General features: G+C 42.4%; 1 protein-coding gene across 1 annotated transcript in view; it reads left to right on the top strand.

Moving 5' to 3' along the window:
* The first annotated feature begins 310 nt into the window (after positions 1-310).
* The window catches only part of ankrd50 (ankyrin repeat domain 50), a 53,557-nt gene continuing 29,845 nt past the window's right edge, over positions 311-24,022 (top strand). Inside the window, exons 1-2 of the mRNA XM_034690191.1 lie at positions 311-585; positions 2,365-3,466. Coding sequence (XP_034546082.1) covers positions 2,961-3,466 — 506 coding nt within the window. The 5' untranslated portion in view covers positions 311-585; positions 2,365-2,960. The remainder of the gene's footprint in view (positions 586-2,364; positions 3,467-24,022) is intronic.

Raw genomic sequence — 24,022 nt, 5'->3', positions numbered from 1 at the left:
TGAATTCCCCCCCGGGGGATCAATAAAGTAATATCATATCTTATCTCATCAATAGAGTAGGCCTATATCTAACTAAACACATTCTAAAACAGTTTTTTCATTTCATTTTTCATTATTTATTTTTTTTGTATTCTATGGAGGAACACTAAAAATAACTGGTGGTTATATTTTCATATACTAAATCAATAATATAGACAGTTTTATCCCCTCATTTTACTCTACTAATGGCGTAAAGAGGAATAAACTCCACGTCCCAGAAGACCTTGCGCGGCTCCTCTCTGTGTGTATGTGTGCTCTGCATGCAGTGGGGAGAAATGTAGAGTGTTTGGAGGCGGAGAGTCAGTCGGCTGGCTGACTGTGGAGCTGTGTCGGGCAGCAGGAGGAGCCGACACCGACTGAACACACCGATTCAAAGAAAGACATGACCGTCTCTCAAATCCACAAACACGGACTTCGAATTGAACCGGAGGAAACGGTTGATCGGTTTATCTGACTGCTTTAACGTGGGGCTGCAAGAGGAGCTGACCACGGACACAGCAACCAGACCCCCTTAACAAAAAACCCACCAAAGGGGACCAGAAAGAGGTGAGGGGGAAAAACCGTTTGTGGATGTGAGACATTTGTAGCGAGGACAGGGAAACGCTCCACAATTGGCTAAATTGAAGTTTTCGGACACTTTGGGATCCCTGCAGGAAGAGAAACTGCTACATTTAGTGTTTGTAGTTTTCATCATCAATGCATGCAACTGATCGCTTTTCTGGACTGGGTTTTTAAAGCACCCCCCCATAGGTGCAAACTGTATGTGAAATGGGTGAGGTTTGTCTGGCCACACAAAAGACTTGTGCAGCCTTTGGAGTCAATCGGTGTCGTTTTTTTTGCTCCTGATAGATTCTTTGTCGTCTTCTGCCTCAGAACACTACGGAAGGGGATCAGGGCCACTGAAAAAAAAAAAAAAATTAAGGTCAATTTTTATTTAAAATTATTATTCTGAGAAAAAAAGTCAGAATTCTGAGAATAAAGTCAGAATTTTGAGAATAAAGTTGGAATTCTGAGATGAAAGTCAGAATTTAATCTCAGAATTCTGACTTTATTCTTAGAAGTCTGACTTTAATCTCAGTAAAGTCGGAATTCTGATATTAAAGTCAGAATTTAGTCTCAGAATTCTGAGATTAAAATCAGAATTCTGACTTTAAATACAGAATTCTGAGATTAAAGTCAGAATTTAGTCTCAGAATTCTGAGATTAAAATCAGAATTCTGACTTTAATCTCAGAATTCTGATTTCTGAGAAAAAAGTCAGAATTCTGAGATTAAAGTCAGAATTCTGACTTTTCTCAGAATTCTGACTTTAATCTCAGAATAATAATTAAAAACATTTTTTTGACCTTAATTATTATTATTTTTTCAGTTGCCCTAATCCTCTTCCGTCGAACACAGAACCATTGATAGACTTCACGTTTATTTGGTAGAGCTTTGTGTTGGAGGAGGCTGGGAGCGCCTCAGGAAAACACAGAGGATGAAATGTATCGCTGCTCGTGTTGTTATTTGGCAGCGGTACAAAGTAAGCAGCAAGACTCCGAGTGTGAGAGAAAGAGAGAGTATGTGCGTTTCTGTGCAAGTGTGCCGGTGTGTTTTCTTGGCTGGAGAGCCCGGGTGTTATTTGCATTTGCTCCATTTCAGAAAGCACTCGCATTAGAGACTAATAAAGGACAGAATGAATGCTGCATGTTACCCCAAAAAGCATCAGAAATCACCCATGGAGACTAACATTTAATGCTTTCCCCTCGTTTTTAAAGATCAGAGACCTTTATTTCCTATCGCAGACTTTCCTGCACATCAAACTCTGTGAGATTTCACTCACCTTGCAAAGCTGTTAACCACATTTTTTCGGTTACAGATTCCACCCCTGTAAATGACCCCTGTAAGTGCAGGAAAGGAAGAGAGGGGGGGTTCTCTCTCCCATTTGGACTTTCCCACCCCCACAGTTCAGGACGGATGTGGACTGTTTGGGATTTAAAGCCACATAGGAAGGAAGGGGGGATCAGTGGATAGACTAGAGAAACTGGACGAACCCCTGCCAAGAATTTAGTTGCAGGGCAGGCAGGCAGGCAGGCGGTGATGTGGGTTGTGGAGGATAAAAGCACAGAAAAATCAACATACCCACCTTTTGTACACTGCAGGAATAGAGTTAACCCTTCTCTGCAGGTTGGAGAATATCTCCAACAGTCAATGCACTATAACAAGTTGTTGCAAACTGTTGCAGTGAATTCTCTGTCAGCAACCTTCTCATTGTTAATTGTGTTGCAGCATGAAATTGTGTTTGAAGTTTGTCCTAATTCAGCCTCTGTTTCTGTCCTTTTTCCAGGGCTGGAGCCAGGGTCTGCATGTTATTGGAGAAACTGACTCTGCACTGGCAGCTTCCTCGGTGTTAATGTAATGGAAACGCGCTTTGGTCACCCCCGGTAGCATCTGAAATGCATCAGCGGAAATATATCAGCAGCTCCCATGGCTAATTGCATCAAGCGGCGGTGGCTTGAGTTTGCCAGTGGATGCACTCAAGAGCCGGGTGCCCTGCCATGCCCAGCGCCATGCTGAAGCAACACACTCATCATAACAAGGAGCACTCAGTTCAGCCAGTGGGAAAGCTGTGGAAAAAGTTGGTGGAAAATCTAAGTCTGAATTTTGATTTCCCTTTTTTTATTTTGACCTAGATATTCTGAAACGCACTACAGCTCTGCTGCTTTTCCTGCCATCTGCTTCTCTTCTCTGCTCGCACTCAAGTTGCATTCTTCTTCCAAACGTCAACACCAAGGGCGGAAAGAGAGACTGCAACCTGCTTTCTGAGACAAAATGGATGTTCAAATTTACTGCCGGCCTTTGTTGGAGTTGAAAATGTGAGGGTGGGGATGAAGGGACCCCTATGAAGAGGAGGAATAGGTGGAACAGCAGCACTATATCAAAATGGCCCAAACCAGTTTGCTGCAGGGGAAGCGCTTTTACTGTCGGGAGTGGGTTTTCCATAAGATCCAGCATTGCCTCCAGGAGAAAACCAACAACCTCAATGGAGTGGCCAGCACTCCCTGTAAGCAGCCCCCACTGGCGCCCGGTGGGGGTGCGTCCAACCCTGGCACCTTGACAACAGGATCCTCAAAGTCAGGTAGCTCTTGGGGGGTTTTGTTGGTAGGGGGTCCAGGAAGCGGTAAAACAGCACTGTGCACGGAGCTGTTATGGCCCACATCAGTGCAGGGAACACAGCGGGGTCTTCAGCAGCAGAGTCTGGCGTATCACTTCTGCAGGGCGGACGACTCGGACACGCTGTGTGTCGGCGGGTTCATCCGGGGTCTGGTGGCTCAGATCTGCCGGAGCGGGATGGTACCGGGGTACGAGGAGAAGGTGCGCGACCCAGCTGTGCAGAGCACTTTGCAGCCAGGAGAGTGTGAGAGGAACCCCACGGAGGCTTTTAAGAGGTACGCATGAACAAGCATGCATGCACACAAACACACCCCCTCTCTCTTCCTTAGTCACAACTGGAGCCTGATGAGGTCAGTGATGTTAAAAATATCTGACAGACATGAACGGATCAATGAGGTTGTTTCTGATGAGAGGGTGATGAAAGGACGGATAACTGAGCACAGTTTTATCAATCAAAGGTTTGGGGAAGTATTACAGAGAAGCTGCTTTACTGAGCTTTATATCACTCAGCATTCAGAGCTGGAGTGATGTAATGATGGTCAGGAAGTTAATCACTTGTGTTTTGATAGTAAGTGAATCATTTTGCTGACTTTTAAAAGCTTCTTAAAGGCAGGATTTATTGACGTTTGTGTTTTGTGGATGATAAGTCTTTAGGTGTTGGTGTTTTGGTTTGATTGGCCAAAATTCAGAATCAGAATCAGAATCAGCTTAATTGGCCAGGTATGCTTGAACACACAAGGAATTTGACTTTGGTAAACTGTGCTCTCTTTGTACAAGGCATAAGAATAAGACATACAAAAAAACCCAAATCTAATAACAATAACATCAACTATAAATACAAAAGAACAACAAATAGGCATGACTAATATGTACAGGCTAAAATAATATGATAATAGTGCAGTGGTGAGTAGCAGAGGTAGTTTTTACATTAAAAAAAAAAGTAGTTAAATAATACAAAAAATAGAAATATGGAATTCTGCTTGGAGAATTGTTGCATTGTATATCTACATGTGTATGTACACAGAGTATTGATCCAACAGGTATGACACTGTTATGGTTTAGTGTTCATCAGAGTGACAGCCTGGGGGAAGAAGCTGTTCTTATGGCGGGTTGTTTTGGCGCACAGTGATCTGTAGCGCCTGCTGGAGGGGGGGAGTTTGAAGAATTTGTGTCCAGGATGTGAGGGGTCAGCGGTGATGCTACCTGCCTGTGTCCTGGCCCGGGACCGGTACAAGTCCTGGATGGGGGGCAGGTCGACACTGATGATTTTTCTGCAGTCCTTATAGTCTGTTGCAATTTGTGTTTGTCTAGTTTGGTTATGTAGTATGTGAACAAGAGCAAAATCTGCAGGACGCCAAATCTTCCAGGATGTCGTACCGATTCAGGAAAATTTCTCAGTATGCATCAGACCAGTCTTCCTCGTGTACTGTTTCCAACAATGCACAGCGCTCATTCTGCTTTTTCTTTTTTCTTCTTTTTTTTAAGGAGGCACTCGGTTTTTTGGTGCTGTGAAAATCATTCCATATAAACCACTTCTTAACTTTTTAAATCATAAGTGATAAAGAAGCAGTTTCTCTATCAGCTTGGCCGTTGTTTACTTCCGCTTTCTGAAACCGTAAATCAAGTGAGATCTTTCCCAGCATGCTGCAGAACAGATCCAGCAGAACAGTCATACTAACTACTAAATGCAAATTCAGTATGTAATAGGCAGTACCTACGGCACACTACATTTGTAGGTAGTTTGTAGCAGGCTGTTTTGAAAACAGCCACTGTTTTGAGCTTGGGAAATGGCAGTGAGCATCGTCATCATAGAATTAGTGTTGATAAACTATAAAAAGAACCTGCACATTAATTAATCACCAACATAATCAAAGCTCCGATCCAGCTTTTGAATTCTGGACTTTATTCTTCTGCAAACTCTCATTTTGAATACTTTGCTTAAACAAAGCGTGTCTTGTTACTGCTAATAAGAACAGATAGTTTCATCCCTGCACTAAATCAGCTACAGTATATTTATTAGGAATAGGACTGATGGCTTATTCTCACTCTTATTCTTTCTTTACCTTTGTTTTTACCTTTTTAATGAATAGTATTTGTGTCCCCTGAAATGAAAGCTCAGATGTAGCTCACTTCAGCTCTGTTGTTGCAGGTCCAGGTAATGCTTGTAATCCAGGAATGGGCTGTGCTGCAAATTGAAAAATGCAAACCCCTCCCCCTCCCCTCTCCACCTCCTGACCCTGCTGCACCCCTCCCCCTCCCTCCCTCTTTTTTTTGACTGCTCACACTCACCGCATAGCTCCGCCTCAGCAGCCTCTCCACTTATTTGATGTCATGGGTTTGTTGGTTTTCCCCCCTGGTGTGGCATGCTGGGTGGGACTGTCCCTGCTTGGCTTGTGATTCAAGAAAAGGTCAGATATTTTTAAGTCGCAGCCGTGCTCAGGTGGCCGGAGACTCCAGGAGGGAAGGAGCTTTGAACTGAGACTGACTCCCTGACTCACCGACCGACTGACTGACTGACTGGCCTGAGTGAGTGTGCAGCAGAAAAAGATGAAGTGCACACGTGAAACTGAAGTACAGTAGGCTTGTCGGCTTCCAGCGCCGTGCCCGGGCATGTAACACGATCAAGATGGACTGTTGTTGTAGGCTGAGGCTTTAAAGGGAGCTGCGCGTGAGCATGTGTGCATGTGGGTTACTCACGCGACTTGCCTACACAGTATAGGACAGCGCAGTGTATGTAACAGGCAGAAATGTGCTGTTGAACACACACACTCACACTCACACACATGCAAACCTCTTGTCTGGCCATCTGGTGATGCTTATTGCACCATCTCGACATCACACACAGGGCGGAAAAGTAGGTCAAACGTTCAGCAAGGTAAATCATTTTTCAAATGCTCACCAGAGTCAACAGCTCAACCCACGCTTTCCTTTTTTCTCAACACGCTCGCTCGCTCCTCAGTGAGCGAGCACACGCCTCGTCATCTGCTCGTAATCATGCGGCCTCTGCAGACGTCTCTGACTTCAGTTTGACCCTCTCAAATAAAAGGCAGGTTATCGTGGGGACATAAACAGAGGCTGAACCCAGCAGGGACGGACTTGTCACTTTGGCTCTGCTCTCTGTCTCGCTGGATAAACCGGGACCCTTTTTTTTTTTTTACCCCCCCCCCCTGTAGAGTTTCACATTTGCTCTTCCTCGCTTCATGGAGCAAATATTCCACAGCACATGAAACCTCAGGCCCTAAATCTGTGGACAACAAAGACACAAGGCGAGTCATCTCTGGCTGTTTTGTTTGTGAGCCAAATAAGCACTTGGGTGAATGCCTTATCACCATCTCAGGTGTAAAAGCGTTCCAGGCTCTGTTGTACACAAATAATCTGAACGGCTCCCCTGCAGTTTTAGATGCTCTCTGGCTTCAGGAAGACAGAATTGTCGACTGTATCCGACTGCGGCCTGAAGAATCTAAACAGAGCGTGTAAAGTGTATCAGTCCGACTAAATGACCACTGTTTCAGGCATGAAACCTCACAGTGAGGTGCACTCTTCAATGTGATTGAACAAAATCAGGCTTGTGTTCCTCTTATTGGTGTACAAGTTTCATAAACTTAGGGGTCCTGTTCCTCACAAATACCTCTCCTGCTGCCAATTTAAAGGTTGGCTTGTGAGTAAATGTAAGAGGCCCGTCAAATTCTTTGGGCTAGTCAAAGACAAACAAGTCTGTTTGTTGATAGTAATCACCAGTCCTGTGTCAGAGCATTGAAACTGGTTCAGACACGGGTTTACGTCCACTCCGGGCAGTGACATCATCGCTTTTCCCAGCTAGACATCTGCGACCACAGCCAGTCAGTCTTTGGGTGTCTTTAAAGTTAAGTTTTGTAATTCTGAAACAACCACACCCCTTCTAGTTTTTGTAACACTTTGCACATTTTCTTTTCTCGAATTGCAGAAGTATCTTTCTGAAAGTATGGGAACAAAACAGCCAAACCACATGAGTCAAATAGTGGTCACTTCATTCCATTGTGTAAAAGCAAAAGTTCAGATTCGACTTTCAGAAATGTACTTGTGTATGAGTGTTGATTTCATGATGTAGGGAAGCATCATGAAAACTTATTTGTAAATACCAACAACTTACTTGTAAATACCAACAGTAACCCTTTGTCTTGAAATATGAAGCCTAGGCAGAAGTGTTAAAAACTGCAGTTCATTGAGGGTCCACTTGAGGCTGGCTGCAGAAACACCGGAAACCCCATACACACCCATTCAAGTAAACATGTTTACAGCCTGGTTCAAAAAACAGTTTAGCTCTCAGTAGCTAATTTCTCTATCAGCACACACTGTATGCAACTCTGTATTTTTTAAGATATCAAACTTACAAGTTTTGCCCAAATAAGGACATAACTGACTTGATTGACAGGTGGGCACACTGTAGCTGTTAGCAAAGAGGCTAAAGGCCCGCCTCTTTACCTCACACTAGTTTGGACAAAGTTAGGTTGAGTTCAGCATTTCCAATATGGCACCTGCCAACGATTGGCTTCAAAACAAGATAGGTGAACTCACAGATACTGCGTCCATTTATTACATAGTGCATGGTAAATATGAGTAGTGCATTCAGCAACAGCTAATTGCTTTTACTGTATATGTTTCTGTGCACTTTAACCCATGACATAGCTTTTTTTTAAGAAGCTGATTGTTAAATATTAATGCTCCATTGTAGTGCGTTCATGTAAACTTTGCCAACACATATCTCTGGAATATGTCAACACTGGTTAACAGGTGTATGACTCTAGTTGGGGGTATACTACTCAAAGAAGTATCATCATTGACCTGAAAAAGAGCCTAACATGACTTCTTTGTGTCACTTCATGTCATCAATCCCAGGCGTCAGTATCATCATTGCTAGCTCAGACCCTGAGTACAGGTTTCTGATCACTGTATGGCTAATTTTCACCCTCAGAAATTCAATAGTAGCAGAAGTTGAAGAAGAAGCCATGTTTTGCAAAATCAGCTGGTTGTTGTTCAGTGTTTGAAGCAAGTGTCACTGACCCAAGTATTTAAGCTTGCTTTATAAGATAAGATAAGATACTCCTTTATTCGTCCTACAACGGGGAAATTCATGGAGTTACAGCAGCCAACAAAAATAAGAATTTCAACAAGAATATATATAGAAAAGAAATGTCCATCAGAGACGACAGCTTGGCCATAATTCTCCTGTCAGCCACCACTTCCACAGGGTCCAGGACTGAGCTGGCCTTCTTCACCAGTGTGTTCAGTCTTGCTCTCCTGTATCCTGACCGGACACAGCAGGTGAAATCCTTCCAATGTGGCGTTCATATCCGGTGTTAGCTCTGTTAGCATGATGCTACTCTTTGCTAATGTTACAGCAGATTATGATTTTGCCCTCAACCATTACAAAATGTCAGTAGAATGTTAAAGAAATAAAGCTTAGAATGGACATTAGTGGGGCGCTGGTGGCCTTGCGGTCTAAGCGCCCCATGTACAGAGGCTATAGTCCATTTCCTGCATGTCTTCCCCCACTCTCCACTCTCTACTCCCCACGTTTCATGTCTCTACTCAACTGCCCTATCTAATAAGGCATAAAACCCCAAAAATGTATTAAATAATTAAAAAAAAAAGGTCATTAGTAGTGCTTAATGACTTTATGTTGGTATAAGTGATTAATCTAACAGTTTTAAACATTAAAAGTGACGCACACTTACTTTAAGCATCAGATCAGTCTATATTATTAATTCTTGATTTGTCTGTCTTTGCTCTACTGTGAGGAACAGGTCTTAATAGTCTCTGAATGAAGATACTTTCTTTTTTCAGGCGTTAATTGAAGATTGTTCGATGTTTGATTGTTGGTTGGTTCGAACATGACAGCTCAATAATGGACGATGGAAACGTTCTGAACATCTTTCATAATTAGTTGAGACTTAATAGACCACTCAATCGATCAGGCTCTGAGAGATTCTGTTCTATAGTTAAATGGCATATTGAAATAATTGTCAGCTGCAGCTGTGTATCAACATTTAATATGAAAGTGTTTTATTGAGTTTGATACTGGAATGGATTTTAATTGTCTGTATCACTGAAGTAACGTGATGCATTAGCTGTTGGCAGCTGTCTGCCAGCAAAGGTCAGAGCCACCATCCTCCTGATAAAAGACAGTTTCACCTTTCAGTTTGCTTTTCTTCTGCCTCCAGTCAACCAGCACAAGCTGTCCAGACAATAAACTTGATACTTGTGGAACATCGTCTGCTCGGCTGGGATAAATCCAGCGCCTGTCGTTGTGTCTGAAGGCTTTGACACTGGGAGTTAAAGTTTATCATCAAGGGTTTTAATTCCAGACGGAGCCGAAGCACATTCCTCTGCCTCATCATCAGTCTCTGTCTCTTTGCTTTATCAAAGGACACTGCCATGTTGTGACTGGAGTTCCCCTGGTTCCAATGAATTTGTGAGTTTTGAGCGACCAGTCAGCATCCTGCCGTCCAACATGCCTCACTTTTCCCCCCAGCTTTCAAAAAGGCTGAGTTAACCCAGGCATGTGGGTCAAACTAAAGGCAGCAGGTTTTTGTTTTCGGCTGATGGGACAAAGCCGCCCCCTTTAGTTTAGGTGTGACCTTATGTGGTTCTGTTGTCAGGCTGTTCACCACAGAGCATGAGTTCAGCTTCAATTGCAGCTGGACAAGTTTCGACTTCTCTTTAAAGGGCAGAGACTTCAGAAATGATGAATGAGCTGGTTCAAAATTTGTGAACAAGACATGAAGTTTCTGGGCAGAGGTTTTATTCCCTCGGCGTGTCCGCGGAGAAATTGAAGCTTCAGTTTCAGATTTTTTTTTTTTTTTATGCGAGACCAGTTAAAGAGACATTGATTTCTTTTTGGCAGCTTAATAGAGCATTTCTTTTTAAAAGGTTGCCTGTTGCTTTATTTCAAATAACTGTGGTTAATAGAGAACAGAAGTGATATTTAACCAAACAGATGTATTGTTGGATCTCTTCTTGTGGCTTTCAAAAAGTGTTGCTAAAATGCATGACATAACAGACTTAAAACAAACGTTTTCACTTTAATTTGAAGCGTGGGTTTTCTTATTGGTTAATAGAAATGTACAATGTTGTTAAATTCAAAGACGGGGATATACAAATAAAAAGAAAGACGTCAGAGTTGCCAAAGTAAAATAATCTTTGAATAATACACAATTAGTGGAAAACAATAAAGCTGTCTGTCTGTGTCTCATTTTGAACACACTTCAGCTTCAAGTTAAACCAGCCGAGACATTTTTATGAAGTTGCTCGGGGAGCTTTGTGGGTTTCTTCCTTTTGTGTTGACTTTCTGACTGTTGCACATAGGGCGCCCCTGCTTAATGGGGTTAAAGGACGCTAAATGAAAGTGGTCCCCCCGTGCCTTTCATGTGGTGCATGGTCGTGGAAAACTCACTTCAGATTAGGGCCACGTTTGAGAAACCGAAAAAAGAGAAGGCTCCCAGTGTGACGCATCAACCCCAGTTGAGCAGATGAGGAGAAACAGCAGCACTGGTGCGGCGGCAATGATGACTCAGCAATCTGAGGCTTGCCTCTGTCTCCACACCACCGACGGATAGTGTGTGTGTGTGTGTCTGTGACTGTGCCTACATGCCTGTGTGGGCAAACATAACTCATTCATATTATTGTTATCCCACACAATAAATAAATCTCATACATGATAGTGCTCAAGCTTGTGTAATGGCTATAATAGAAGCTCATAAAGAATGAGTTCATGCAAGTTTAGACTCCTTCATAAAGGAGAAAGAGTGACTTGTAATGACTTGATTTTGTAACTTAAGAATATTCATTTACTTTGTGAAAGATGAGAAAGCAGCGGGAAAATACCAAAACACATTTTCTATAAACCAAGATAACTCTTTGAAGCTGCGTGTTAGCAGCACAGGGAGTCTGAGCATGACCACTGAACACATGGGAGAGGCTGTTGGTCAGATTATTTTAAGAGGATATTTGGAGGATGTTGGCTCATGGGTTTGTCTATAGATGCTTCCAAGCTCATCTTAACTGGGAAAGCACGTAGGACTAGAGTTATATCCTCAAAACAAAAGGATTTGTTTGGACACTAAGGACACATTCATTTTTGTAACCCTGTCTAGTGAAGGCTGTGAAGCCATTCTTTCAGATCCTGAGCTGTCTGAAAGATGAATATTTGTCAGTGGATACTTGTTGCTTTGAATATTTTTTTTTTTTGTAAATGGTACATAATTATTTGAAAGGTGACATATTACGCATCATCAAAATATATTGGTCTAACAGGTCCCCAAAACATGTCTTTAAAGTTTATGCTTAAAAAAAACACTTTGAAATCAGATTTTGGTCTGCCTGTAAACCCCTCTTTTTCAGCCCTGCTCAGAACAGGCTGTTTTCTGTGTCTGTGCCTTTAAATGAGAATGAGCTCTCTGACCACGCCCCCTCAGGAAGTGGATGTGGCCTCGGCTCTCCAGCACGTTGATCTAATGTTTACATGTTGGTTGAATATGCACGGCTGTCCTAATAAACACAAAGGTCGGTTTTACTCCCCACGTCTGCAGATTTGAAGATCTAGTGGATGATTTTTATTTGTCATGGAAAAGTGCAAGCGCTAGTTAGCATAGCCACATAGCTACATGTCGGTAGCTGTGTACCAAGACACACTTCAGCATACTGACAAATAAAACAACAAGAAACACTAAATCTGTGACCAATGGTTCAGAAAGGTCCTGCTGCAGGCGCCTCTCCATCAGGATCAGATTCTGGATCAGATTCAGAGGGTTGAAGTAACGCTATCTGTGAGCAGTCATGTATATTCAGCCAACATGTAAACATTAGATCAATGTGCTGGAGAGCAGAGGCCACACCCACTTCCTGAGGGGGCGTGTTCAGAGAGCTCATTCTCATTTAAAGGCACAGACACAGAAAACAGCCTGTTCTGAGCAGGGCTGAAAAAGAGGGTTTTACAGGCAGACTAAAATCTGATTTCAAAGTGTTTTTTTGAGCATAAACTTTAAAGACATGTGTTGGGGACCTCTTAGACCAATATATTTAGATGAAAAAGAGCATAATATGTTACCTTTAACAAATTCATCTCTCTTGGCTGGTGATTATTTGTTGCACACTCCTGTTCATCCAAAATAAAACCTTAATAGAAAGATCCGTTATCCTTTTGGTGACCTGAAGCTCGGGCTTCCATGCTCCACATCACGATGGTTCAATAATCGTGTCATGATCTGTTCAGGGTAAAACAGGGCGACAAAGCTCGCCCAGCTTTAACTGGCGGTTGATGGTGAATGTTGTAACCTATAATGTTACTTAATGTGATCTAAAATAAAAAACAACCTAACAGTTAAAGCTGCATAATTACCTCAGGCTGGGTCTATCCCGTCATGGTGATGTTTGATTACATCATTATGTAATGTTACGTGCCTGTAAAACATGGTGATTATGCATTGTGAAGGAGGTTTTCACCATCTGGTCGCCAGAGACTGCGGTTTGCCCACTCCTGTTTGACTTTAACGAAAACCGTAAAAGCTAGAGCACAACTTCCAAAACTTCCATAACCTTTAGGTTGTATTGAGTTAGAGTAAACCCTCAAATAAAGACCGCCGTTTAATTTGCGGCCAGGCCCTTTATTACGGCGGGGATCACATCCTTTACGAGTGGATAAAAACCGGCTTCTAATTATTGGCTGGGGCTGTGCTGTTCTATCCACACATATGATGAGATGGATGGAAAGCGAATGGTCCATCGTGCATAATGGCACAGTATAGGTTTGAACCACCCAACCCCAGCCTGTTATTAACCCCTTCATTATTATACAAATTATGATGTCAAATTGATATTAAAAGACAATGTACAGAAATATTATTAATAGGTAGAATTGTGCATAGGAAGGGGCATATCTTGTTCTAAATGAATGCATTATGGCTCATTTAAATGGATGCAATCATCTAGTGACGCTTACTGCCCACTAGTGCAGTTTGTGGAGCATTTAACCTTTTGTGCATGCTTCATGAACCAGTCTTTTTGGCTTGTTTGCACAGGTTAAGCGGGTGCAAAAGCAGTGCCATCCTTTAGTGAATCAGGCCCTCAATTTGAACTAGAATATGAGCAGTTATACCTCTAAGACAGAGAGACTTTGATATAGAGGCCTGTCTCAAATACAAGCCCACTTCTTATAAAGTTTAAACTTGGTATTTTATGTCTTTTTCTTTCTTTTACAAATATATTTTTAGTTAGGAAAGGACGACTTGGGAGGGAGACACACTATGTGGGATGAGAGTGGGGAATGACATGCACCAGATCATGTTGGCACCATAGACTGTATAAATAATGGACGTAGTATCCGGTGGTAGCCATATTGGAAAGGGTGAACTCAACCAAGCTTAGTGTGAGGTAAAGAGGCGGGGTTTGAGCCTCCTTCCCAACAGCTTTGTGTTCATGTCCTTATTTGGGCAGAAACTTGTAATCATAATAGCGCCTCGGTATCCTCCCAGAAGAGCTGCTGGAAGTGGCCGGGGAGAGGAGTGTCTGGGCTTCCCTGCTGAGACTGCTGCCCCCGCGACCCGGACCCGGATAAGCGGAAGAAGATGGAGATGGATGGATGGATGGAGACCATCGCATTAGAAAAAATTCACCCCCCTACAGTGTGTGTCGATAGAGAAATTAGCTCCTTAGGCCCAAGCTGTTTTTTTGAACCAGGCTGTAAACATGTTTATTTCTGCTGCAAACATCGTCTTTTTTGAATTGGTGTGTATGTGGTTTCTAGTGTTTCTGCAGCCAGCCTCAAGTGGACGCTCAATGAATTACAGTTTATAACACTTCTGCATGGGCTTCATATTTTGAGACCGGAGGTTGCTGCTTGGTTGGGACCAGGATTCAGTCCTGCAACAAGTGGGACAAGGACTGTAGTCTCTGCACATGGGGGGGCACTCTGACTCTACTAACTGAGCCTGGAGGCTGGAACTGGATCTCTGTTGCAGATCTTTCATGAGGACAAAATGTTAACACTTCCATTGATTCTTCTGGTTTATTGACCAACATTACCTTTAGCTTAGTTTGTAAATATTAAAATGATTGTGAAGCTTTTGAGAATACTTGAAGAACTGGTGTCATATCAAGCAAAACACAGTGATGGCACTAGTGGACCATTGTTTCATTGCACTGTAAAGTCAAGTCTTTAAAATACCTACCCGGTAAGACTAATCAAACAGAACAGCATGCAGTTTAGAACCACATGAGCCAAAAGCAAGAAGCAAATTAAAACTTTCTACAGACTGAGTTCATGTTTGGCATCATTACTTGATTCACTCCTGAGCCTGAATCCTTGCTTATTATTGCTAAATAAGCAACTTTAACAGCTTAATGGAAGGCATTATGTGAGCAGGGTTTAACATTCAGCCAGTCTGCCTGTGTGGGTGTGGTTGGCTCACGTATGACTGACAGTGGTTTGGCATCTTAAGCAAACAACCCCGCAGCTGTCATCACATTTTGATTCAAATACTGCCTTAACTATGATTGGACGACGTGCATGTGTGACATCACCTTTTTTCCTGACTGAGTCCACCCACTGCAAACCAGACAAGCGAGGACAAAGACAGGAGCCTCGAGAGGCTGGTTGAGAAAATATGTGTTCAAGGCTTTTAATCAAATATTAAAGATCGTTCTCTGGCGGTGGACTGTTTTTCAGCACCAGGGTATTAATTTGATCCGTTAGCTCACACCACTGCCTCCAGGTCCCAGAAATGTGTGAAACAGAGGCAGAGCCCTCCAGAAAAATCATGTCCTTGCTGGCACTACAGTTTCACCTGCCTGTGTTACCTACTGTGTGCTCATGTGTTGGAAGGTTTTTACCCAAGTGGACTGAGCTTTGGGTTTTTCCTGTGTGAGGAGAGCAGAGAGGGTTTCACAGCCAAACTGTTGCAGGAGTGTCAGTGGAGGGAGGAAAGTGAGGCGGGGGGGTTGAAGGGGATGAAATTTCAGATTCCTCTGACGGTATTGGATAGCTGGCCAGGAATGCACACCTCGTCTGGGTTGGGAAGAGCTCAGGGATTTGGAATAGTGGGTTTGTGTGCTGGCCAAGAAAAGAAGTGTGCAGTGTGTTTACACTCTGGCAAATCATTATCAGGCTGCATTATTAGGGGGAAAGAAGCCGGAGTGCTGATTTAAGAGAGTTGCTTTCTGTATTTTAATTAGAAGTTGTAGTTTTTGCATTCCAACAAAACTTATTAGATGAGTTGATGTTGAATAACAAGTAATAAAAGAAGTGTTTAACAGAAAAAATCAAATGATGTAACTTAGGGTGTAGAAGGGGCTAGGTTTCACAATGTGATCACTGTGTGTGACCAGTCCCATGATCCTGGTGTTAAGACTCAAAAACATCATAAGACTCCATCTGAAAGACCATCTGATATCATCTTAAGATCACTTCTTAAGGACTCTTGGGAGGCTACATGAACCCATTTTGGGTCCGTTTTTTAAAAGACACTGTTTTGTGTTTTTTTGTGCTTATGCAAGTCACCCTGATTCGTTCCTCACACGCTCCTCTCTTCCCCCCCCCTGACCAAGCAGTCTTCAGGACTTTGTTTCTCAGACAGCGGGAGGCAATTGTCTGCCCGGGATCCAGCACACAATCGATTGTGCAAACCCATTAAGCTGAGATCAGATTCTTGCATTGTCCAGCATGTTTTAAAGATCAGCAGAAAGAACCACTTTTTTTAAATACTTGCAGGAGCGTTCGGGAGAGTCATTTGGAGTTCAGAGGTGCTTTGAGTTTGCTGCAGATTTATGAGGAGCTCTTCTGTTGACAGCTTGTGGAAAACACCTGTTTTGACATCACTGTGGAGGTGTGGCCTCGAGTGGAACAAGCGTGAGAGTTTTTAAAATGTGTTTCTCTTGAAATTCATGTTTTTTTCTTTCCTCTTGTGTAACAAAATAAGTTTGACCCTCCCATGAATCAGCGTTCTTAATGTTTCCCTGACACAAACAGCTGACTGAGAACTAAATAAAAGAATAGATAAACTCTAAGATGAATAAATCCTTTCTTAAATGTGGCAATATATTTTTAAAGATTAATGAACAAGGCTGAACAAACTTTGTGATTAAGTACTTGAAGACTCTTAACTCATAAAGTATTGATATTTTAAACCCTGCTCCAACAGAGAACTCTTTATCTTATCTAATCTGATTACTTTTAGAATTATTAAACCGTCCATGAGATTTTGACGTGGTCTTTTCTTTTCATCGAGCAGTGAATCTCTGTTAAAACTAAGTCCCTGATGTTCAGCCTCCCATATCTGACTGTTGTGCATGATGTGCTTACAATTACTGCAACACATTTAAAGTCTGTAGCCAATCAAGCTGCATAAATTCTCTGAGCACAATACTTCTGGAGCATGATGACACTGAAAAGGCTGACATTACTTCTTTTTTTGTATGTCCACCAATACCCCTTTTCGACCGAGGCAGTTTCAGGGCCGGTTCGGCCGAGGAGACAAGCTGTCTTTGTCCACCCTCGTTGTTTTTGTGAGGGAGAGTTCATGCTAGCACTGCTGGGAAAAGCGGTCACTTAAATCTGACATCATGACGTTCCTCTTCCACGGGCTCGAGTGGGTGGGAAAACAAACGGGTGCCGTGTTGGCTCCAGCTCCGAACCAACGTGAGCACCAGCCCGGAAATACAACCCGGTTCACGTTGGTCGAAAAGAGGTACAAGCGGCAACCTCTGTTCTTAATATCTGAAGCCCAAGTGGAAGTGCTAAAAACTGGTTCTGGATTAATTTCAAAATACAAATCAAGAGCCCTACAGACACATAAAACTACCATATACTTCGTGATGAGACATGTTTTGAGATGTTAGCGAGGATGGAGAAAATTGCTGAAGGATTCAAGTGCTGTGGGATAAAAACCCCAAAACACTGTGTAACATGGGTAGCACCAAACACCTGCTGCTAACCTACCATCAAACAGTGCATACCTTAGTGCTGGATTCACTTTAAAATGCAAACCAAGAGCTCTACAGACACGTCTGAAGAGTCACCTGGTAACTGGGTCTAAAGTAAATTGCACAAGCGTTCTATTTCATTCAAAGTGGGCTCATTATCGATGCATTACTGGTATAGATGAATACGAGGAACTGTCTTTGACATCAGTCAGATCCAAGCAGCAATCTCCGGTCTTAAAATATGAAGCCTATGCTGAAGTGTTAAAAACTGCAGTTCATGGAGCGTCCACTTGAGGCAGGCTGCAGAAACAGCAGAAACCACATACACACCCATTCAAAGAAGACGATGTTTGCATCATGAAATAAACATGTTTACAGCCTGGTTCAAAAAACGGTTTAGATCTGAATAGCTCATTTCTCTCTTTGCAGATGCTGTTATTTTCGAAGATATTAGACTTGATTGACAGGCGGGCACCCAGTAACTGTTAGCGAAAAGGCTAAAGACCCGCCTCTTTACCTCACATTAGCTTGGACGAAGTTAGGTTGTGTTCAGCATTTCCAATATGACACCGCTGACAATTGGCTTCAAAACAGCGCTCAGGAACAGATGGGTGTCGTCACAGACTACGTCCATTTTTCATACAGTCTATGATATCCACCTTTGCAGTTCATCATCTTAGCATGACAACTTTTGTTAGTAAGCTCTAAATAAAAGTCAGGGGATGATCAGAGTAAGTGGGGTTAATATGCTGGGTTCCATCAATGTCTGTAAAACAATCACAAAGACACCCATGTGATAGTTTTTGAGGCATTAGACATACCAGCAGACTGATGCTGCAAATTAAGCTGAAGATGGCTGACTAAAATGCCTTTTTGAAGCTACATCAGACTCCATAGTCAAACACCAAAGATGTAGCAAACCCTCCTCAGTGAGATACAAACTCAGCAGGTCAGCTTCATATCAGAGCACATATTTATATTTCATGCTGAAAAGACGTCAGTGTGGTTTGAAGCCCATTTGTGTCTAGACAGGATACAGTTTTTTGAGCTTATTGGGGATTTTCCATGTCACCCAATTCTCCACTCAGTCCTTTCAAACAAATGAATATAAAAGCCATTTCTGTCCATGTGAAATATGCCTAATTTAATTCTGCAAGGTTGACTTTCTCAGAGGGTTATTCATCTAATAAAAGGCTCTCCTCACAAATTAATGTGACTGTGTCTGTCCGCAGCAAATATACCTGTGTTGGTGCTTCAGTGTAACCACTTCTTGATTTGTTAAGAGCTATAAAAACAAGTGTTATTCAATGACCATCTATTTACAGGAAGTGTTGCAAAGCCTTGAATGTGGAGTTCATGTTCAATCAGATAAAACTAGAGTCAGATGATAACACACTAACAGACTGAGGGGGGAAGTGAGAGCATATGGCCGATGTAACAGAAAGCTTAACTGTCTGAGCCCGAACATTTGCTCTCACAACCAGTCGCTCTTATTGTCCTCATCAGTGTGATTACTTTGAACAAGATGATTGCAGTAACTCCATGCATAATGTAAGAATCGAACAAGAAAGTGCGACGGAAGCATCTGCAAGATAGTTGTCTCTTTCACTTTGGGTGAGCTGGTGCATGAGTCAGCTGTTGCTGTTCAGCTCCGTGGCACTTAGCTCTCCTGACTTTGCAAAGACGCTGAACAGGCTTCCTCCAAATTGAGTCGATACTGAATGAAGAGATGCTGGTTCTTCCAAAGAAATGGCCTCTCTGATTTTCTCCTGATCCTAGTGGAAAGTGTTGTCAGGGTTGCTCTTTGTGGCAATCTGTCTAGAGCTAAGAGCTCTCCTCACCAGTCGGCCTTTCTTCCATTAATAGAGCAGCATCAAGGCCACACATGGATGGCATATTTCACCCTGTGTGTTTGCTGCATCTTCTGCTGCGTCCTGGTCGGTGTTTATGAGTGTGTGAGTGTGTTCTGTGTTTGGGTATGTGGCATGGATTTCAGGCTCCACTCCGGCTCTATAAAATGGGCTGTGTAAATTTGTAAGGTGCTGGCCCTGTGCCCGGTGCTGCCCCGTCAGCCCCGACATCTTCACTAAACGTCACACTGAAAGCTTCACTTTGCACATTGCTGTGGGAGTGGAGGCCGCTGCTGCCCCAAACACGACAGATGGTGAGTGCATTAGATGCATTTCACATCCCCCTTCTTTCTCTTTCTTCGTGTCTCAAATAGAAATTGGCATGAACCCGGGCATCTGTTGAGAGCCTGAGCGAGAAACAAAATAGTTGGTACTAATGTCCAAGACCACTGCGTGTGGCTGAGTTACTCGTCAGTTTTTGGCTCAGGTATGCTGCAGGTTGGTCTGGCAAACTCAATCAGCTTTTTTCCCGGGCCTGTTTTCTCTCCAGCTCCGGTATCCAGTGGAGTCCTCTTTGTCTGCCGTCCTTGTCTTTTGACTCTTTGACAGCCCCGAAAAGTAGCTGGATTGAGAGAGAAGAATGACTCTTTGTTTGTGCCACTTGCTGTCACTGTGGATTTGATTGTCTCAGTAGGCAACATGGCCTCGGACACAGCCATTCACACGCACTCACACAGTCACCCCTGTGGATGGACATTCCTTTTGGCAAGGCTCCCAGATGGCGCTGCAGGTCCTCTGCGTGCTGCAGTCATCTGATGGAGTGATTAAGTGTTTGTGAAAGGCCGAGCAACACCCTGACGGAGCGGAAAGGTTGGAGATCATTTGCACTGCTTTCTCTCCTGCTGAGTGTCACACACTTGGAAAAACTTAGCTGGATGAAGTTTGTGAGGAGCTACAGAACCGGTCTTACTGTTGGGTTTCTGCTGATTGAGGGATACTTTTTGAAGGACTGCTGTCATGCTGAATCAATCAGTATTAAGAATCAACAGGCTAACATTGTGATGTCAAATGTATCTAGAGAGTTATCATCCCTAACAAAACTTTGTTTGATGACTACCAGTCAAAAGTTTGGACACACCTTCTCATTCATTTTTATCTATTTCAATTATTTTCAACATTGTAGATTAATACTGAAGACATCAAAACTATGAAATAATCTGGTTTTGCCATAATCTGGATTACAACAGTAGTCAAATAGTTATCCATTGTGTGCTAACCCTACCTCTGAACAACACAACTGATGGTCTCAAACACATTAAGAAGGCAAGTCATTCTACAAATGAACTCTTGACAAGGCTCATGTTAATTAGAAACCATTCCAGGAGACAACTTCATGAAGCAGACTGAGAGAATACCAAGAGTGTGCAAAGCTGTCATGAAGGAAAAAGGGGGCTACTTTACAGAATCTAAAATATAAAACATATTCTGCTTTGTTTAACACTTTTTTGTGAATTAAATAATTCCATATAAGCTCTTTCATAGTTTTGATTAGGGATGCACCGATCATACTTTTTAGGTCCCGATACCGATGCCGATACCTGGGCTTTGGTATCTGCTGATACCGATACTGGACCGATCCGATCCCGGTATTGATTCAACAATCTCCATTCCTTAATGTGAGGATAGAATCATGTTTTGGCAACTTCAGGCTTTTCTGACTTTGAAAACCAAAATAAAATAAACATTTTTAAACTGACAGTGTCATTATTCAAGAGATTATAAATGTGTACCAGCAGTTTGGTGAGTTAATCTTCATAACCAACAGATATTACAATTCAACTGTGAAACCTCAGCAGTGGATAAGAGAAATTAAATATTCTGTATAGAAAAACTGCTTCAAATGAGACATAAAACGTATATCAACGCAGTGTTTCCATAGTGTTTCCCACAGAATGACCTGTACCACCGATATCCGATCTAGCTTTTTGAGTCCGATCTGGCCGATATCCGATACCAGGATGGGATCGGTGCATCCCTAGTTTTGATGTCTTCAGTATTAATCTACAGTGTTTCAAATAATTAAAATAAATACAAACCCTTGAATGAGAAGGTGTTTCTAAACTTTTGACTGGTAGTGTGTCTGATTTTGTCTCAGATTGTTACTCATTTTGGAAAAGGGGTTTCAGTCATTTCTTTAGGTCAGGGGTTCCCAAACTGGGGGTCATGAGATGTCTTCCAGTATTTTTTTTTTTTTTTTAAGTTATCTAAAAATAGTACATTTTAACCATTATAGTAAAAAATATTGACAAAAATAAAACCTTGAAAATAGAAAATGTAATGAGTTTTCTGCCTTTCTTTGTTGCCTGATGACTCCTAAGTTTAGTGTTAGTGAACAGTTAATTATCAAAAGCATCAGTAGCAGTAGGTTAATTCATAACGGCACAGGAAACAGACACATGCTCACATAGGTAGGCACATTTTCTGCAGGCCAGCTAAATGAAGCCACATTAAATCACTCTGAGTGACAGTGGGGGTCGCAAGTCTTTCGCACCTATATTTTAGGGGTTGTGGGCTGAAAAGTTTGGGAACCCCTGCTTTAAGTGAACGAATTTTCAGTGCTGCCTGTTGGTTTGATATTAGCTGCTGGTAAAGACCTCAGGAGTCCTAAGGGTCAGCTGAAAATTAGAATTTAAATATGCATGACAGGCACTGTTTCTGAGTAAAAAATGTCAGAGTAAACTTTTACAAACCAGAAAAGTTTTCCAGCCTGACTTCAGCTGCTTGAAATGTGGGATATTGTCAGACTCTGACATCACATGCCTTCACTTTGGGGAATTGGGTCAGACAGTAGAACTGTGTCAACACTTGCACTGCAGTAACCAAGGAGAAGTCATGGTGAAAATGGCCTCTTCTGAATGTCCTAGTACTCTGCACTGACGGCACACAGACCTTCACCGCAGTCATTTGTGCCCCCATGTGCTTAAGGATAATGAACCTGGGCTAAAATGGTAGATGCTTAAAAGGGAATAGCTTCGGAGCCACAGGCTTTGTGACAGGCTGTCGAGCAATCCAGAGGAAGTCTCATTAAAACAGTATTTTAGTGTTTTATGACGAAGCTTACAACCGATGTCACATCCATTAAGAAAGAGTGGAAGCTGAAGAGTCCCATCATGAGGAAGGTGACCAATTTAATCTGCACAACAGCTTCTTCATGAAAGAGCCTCTGATACCCTGAAGGCGTGTACACTCTTGAATCAGGTTTTCATGTCAATGGATTGATTTGTTTCACCCTTTCTGAGATGTTTAATTAACCTACACCCAGATTAAAAAGTCACTGATGTGAAATCCTCAGATCCGTTATCACAACCTGGTTCAACTGGAAGTAATTTTACGAGTCTTGGGAAGTGACATTCTCCCAAACGGACTTCTTACGGCTGGCTTCACAGTGTTGGTGGCAGTCGCAGTGGAGCGGAGGTCTGCCAGGACAAACAGAATTCTGCAGAACAGAAAAGGCATTTGTTGGCCGCCTTGCTTTAGTAAACACAAATGTAATGGAGCAAGTCTGCAGCTGATGGAGGGATAATGCAGCATTTAATCCTCGCTCAGCTGAGTATCGATGTGGTGCTTCACGCAGAATGCTTTACATCACGTTAGCTGTGAAACAAGATGCCAAAGGGATACTTTTAATTAGTATTTATATTCAAACATCTATATTTATGTTGCTTGGAGTTTCATTTATTTGACCCGGTTTGACTTGCATGTTCACATGGGATGATCCTCCTTTTTTATCTCCGCTCTCAAAGTTGAACATTTAGCTCTCAGGTACATTCTTGTAGTTGAATAAAAAGACTATTTGTGTTGGATGTTTTTCTGAGAGGAAGTCATTTCCTTGAAAGCATAAAAAAACTTGATGAACTGAATGAAAAGCTTTGAGTCAAATTATTGACAGAAAAGTGCTGCTACCAAGTTTTGCTGAGAAGTCATACCTTCCTTTAAACGCAGCTCTCTCATCACATTTTCAAGTTAATCCTGAGTCTTCTTCTGCTCTCCATTTTATGGCAGCTGGCAACTTTAAGTACCACAACTGCCTCACCCTAACCCCTAGCTATGAACCAGTTAGTTCCCTGGTATTACTGTGTGTTTATTTTTATCACACTATATCAGTATGAACTTGTTTTTAAAAGATTTTTTTATTTTATTTTATTTAACCTTTATTTAACCAGATAAGTCCCATTTAAATCAAGACCTCATTTTCAAGGGCGACCTGGCCAAGAGGTCAGCAGCACACGTCAGAATAAATGGCACAACTCAACAACATGGAACATATATGCAGACAGTATGTAGAAGCAAACAAAGATGCAAAAAGATGGTTATTGTAAATTCTGGTTTTCCTGTGAAGGCCCTATTCTTGACCAGCTATTAGATCTTACCATAAGTAACTCTCACCCTTTAAAGCTGGGGTTGGTAGTCTCGGAAAACTAGCATGAATTTGAATGTAGCATGTCCTCATGACTCCGTCTAACCCCTCCCCTCCTCCCTCAGAGCTCCTCCAAAACGACGCCCCCCCGCTCACATGCACGAGCGCCGCTGACTTGCGACCATATGATGGTGACTGATTCAAAACCGGTCCTCACCAAAACATTATCATAGTGAAAGTTAAAAACACAAACAAACATGGCTGCTGTTAGTACTCACAACTGTCATGCTAGCATTATCCAGTTGTACCAGTGACACGATATCAGGAGAAAAGTTACAACACATATATAACACTGTAACAGCTCTACTGTTTGTTAAACGTGTTCAGTGTAGATTTTCTTAATTCCTACAGTGTTGACGGTCAGTGAAGGCATCAGGAGAGGTGTAGAGTGTGGGAGCGGGAGAGAGGAGAGACAAGAGGAGAAGTTCTTCATTCATTCAAACATTGATTGTTGCTTTGTTGGTTGGCGTGATCATGACCGACAGTGACCGGTTATTAAAACTCAACGTGTTCACGAATCGGCTCGTCATCCCTACAGCATCCGGACGGAC

The sequence above is a fragment of the Notolabrus celidotus genome, chromosome 8 (genome assembly GCF_009762535.1).
Source record: "Notolabrus celidotus isolate fNotCel1 chromosome 8, fNotCel1.pri, whole genome shotgun sequence".
NCBI classification, from domain to species: Eukaryota; Metazoa; Chordata; class Actinopteri; order Labriformes; family Labridae; genus Notolabrus; species Notolabrus celidotus.
The sequence above is the reverse complement of the archived record's forward strand: the minus strand, read 5'-3'. Positions and strand labels throughout refer to the sequence as shown.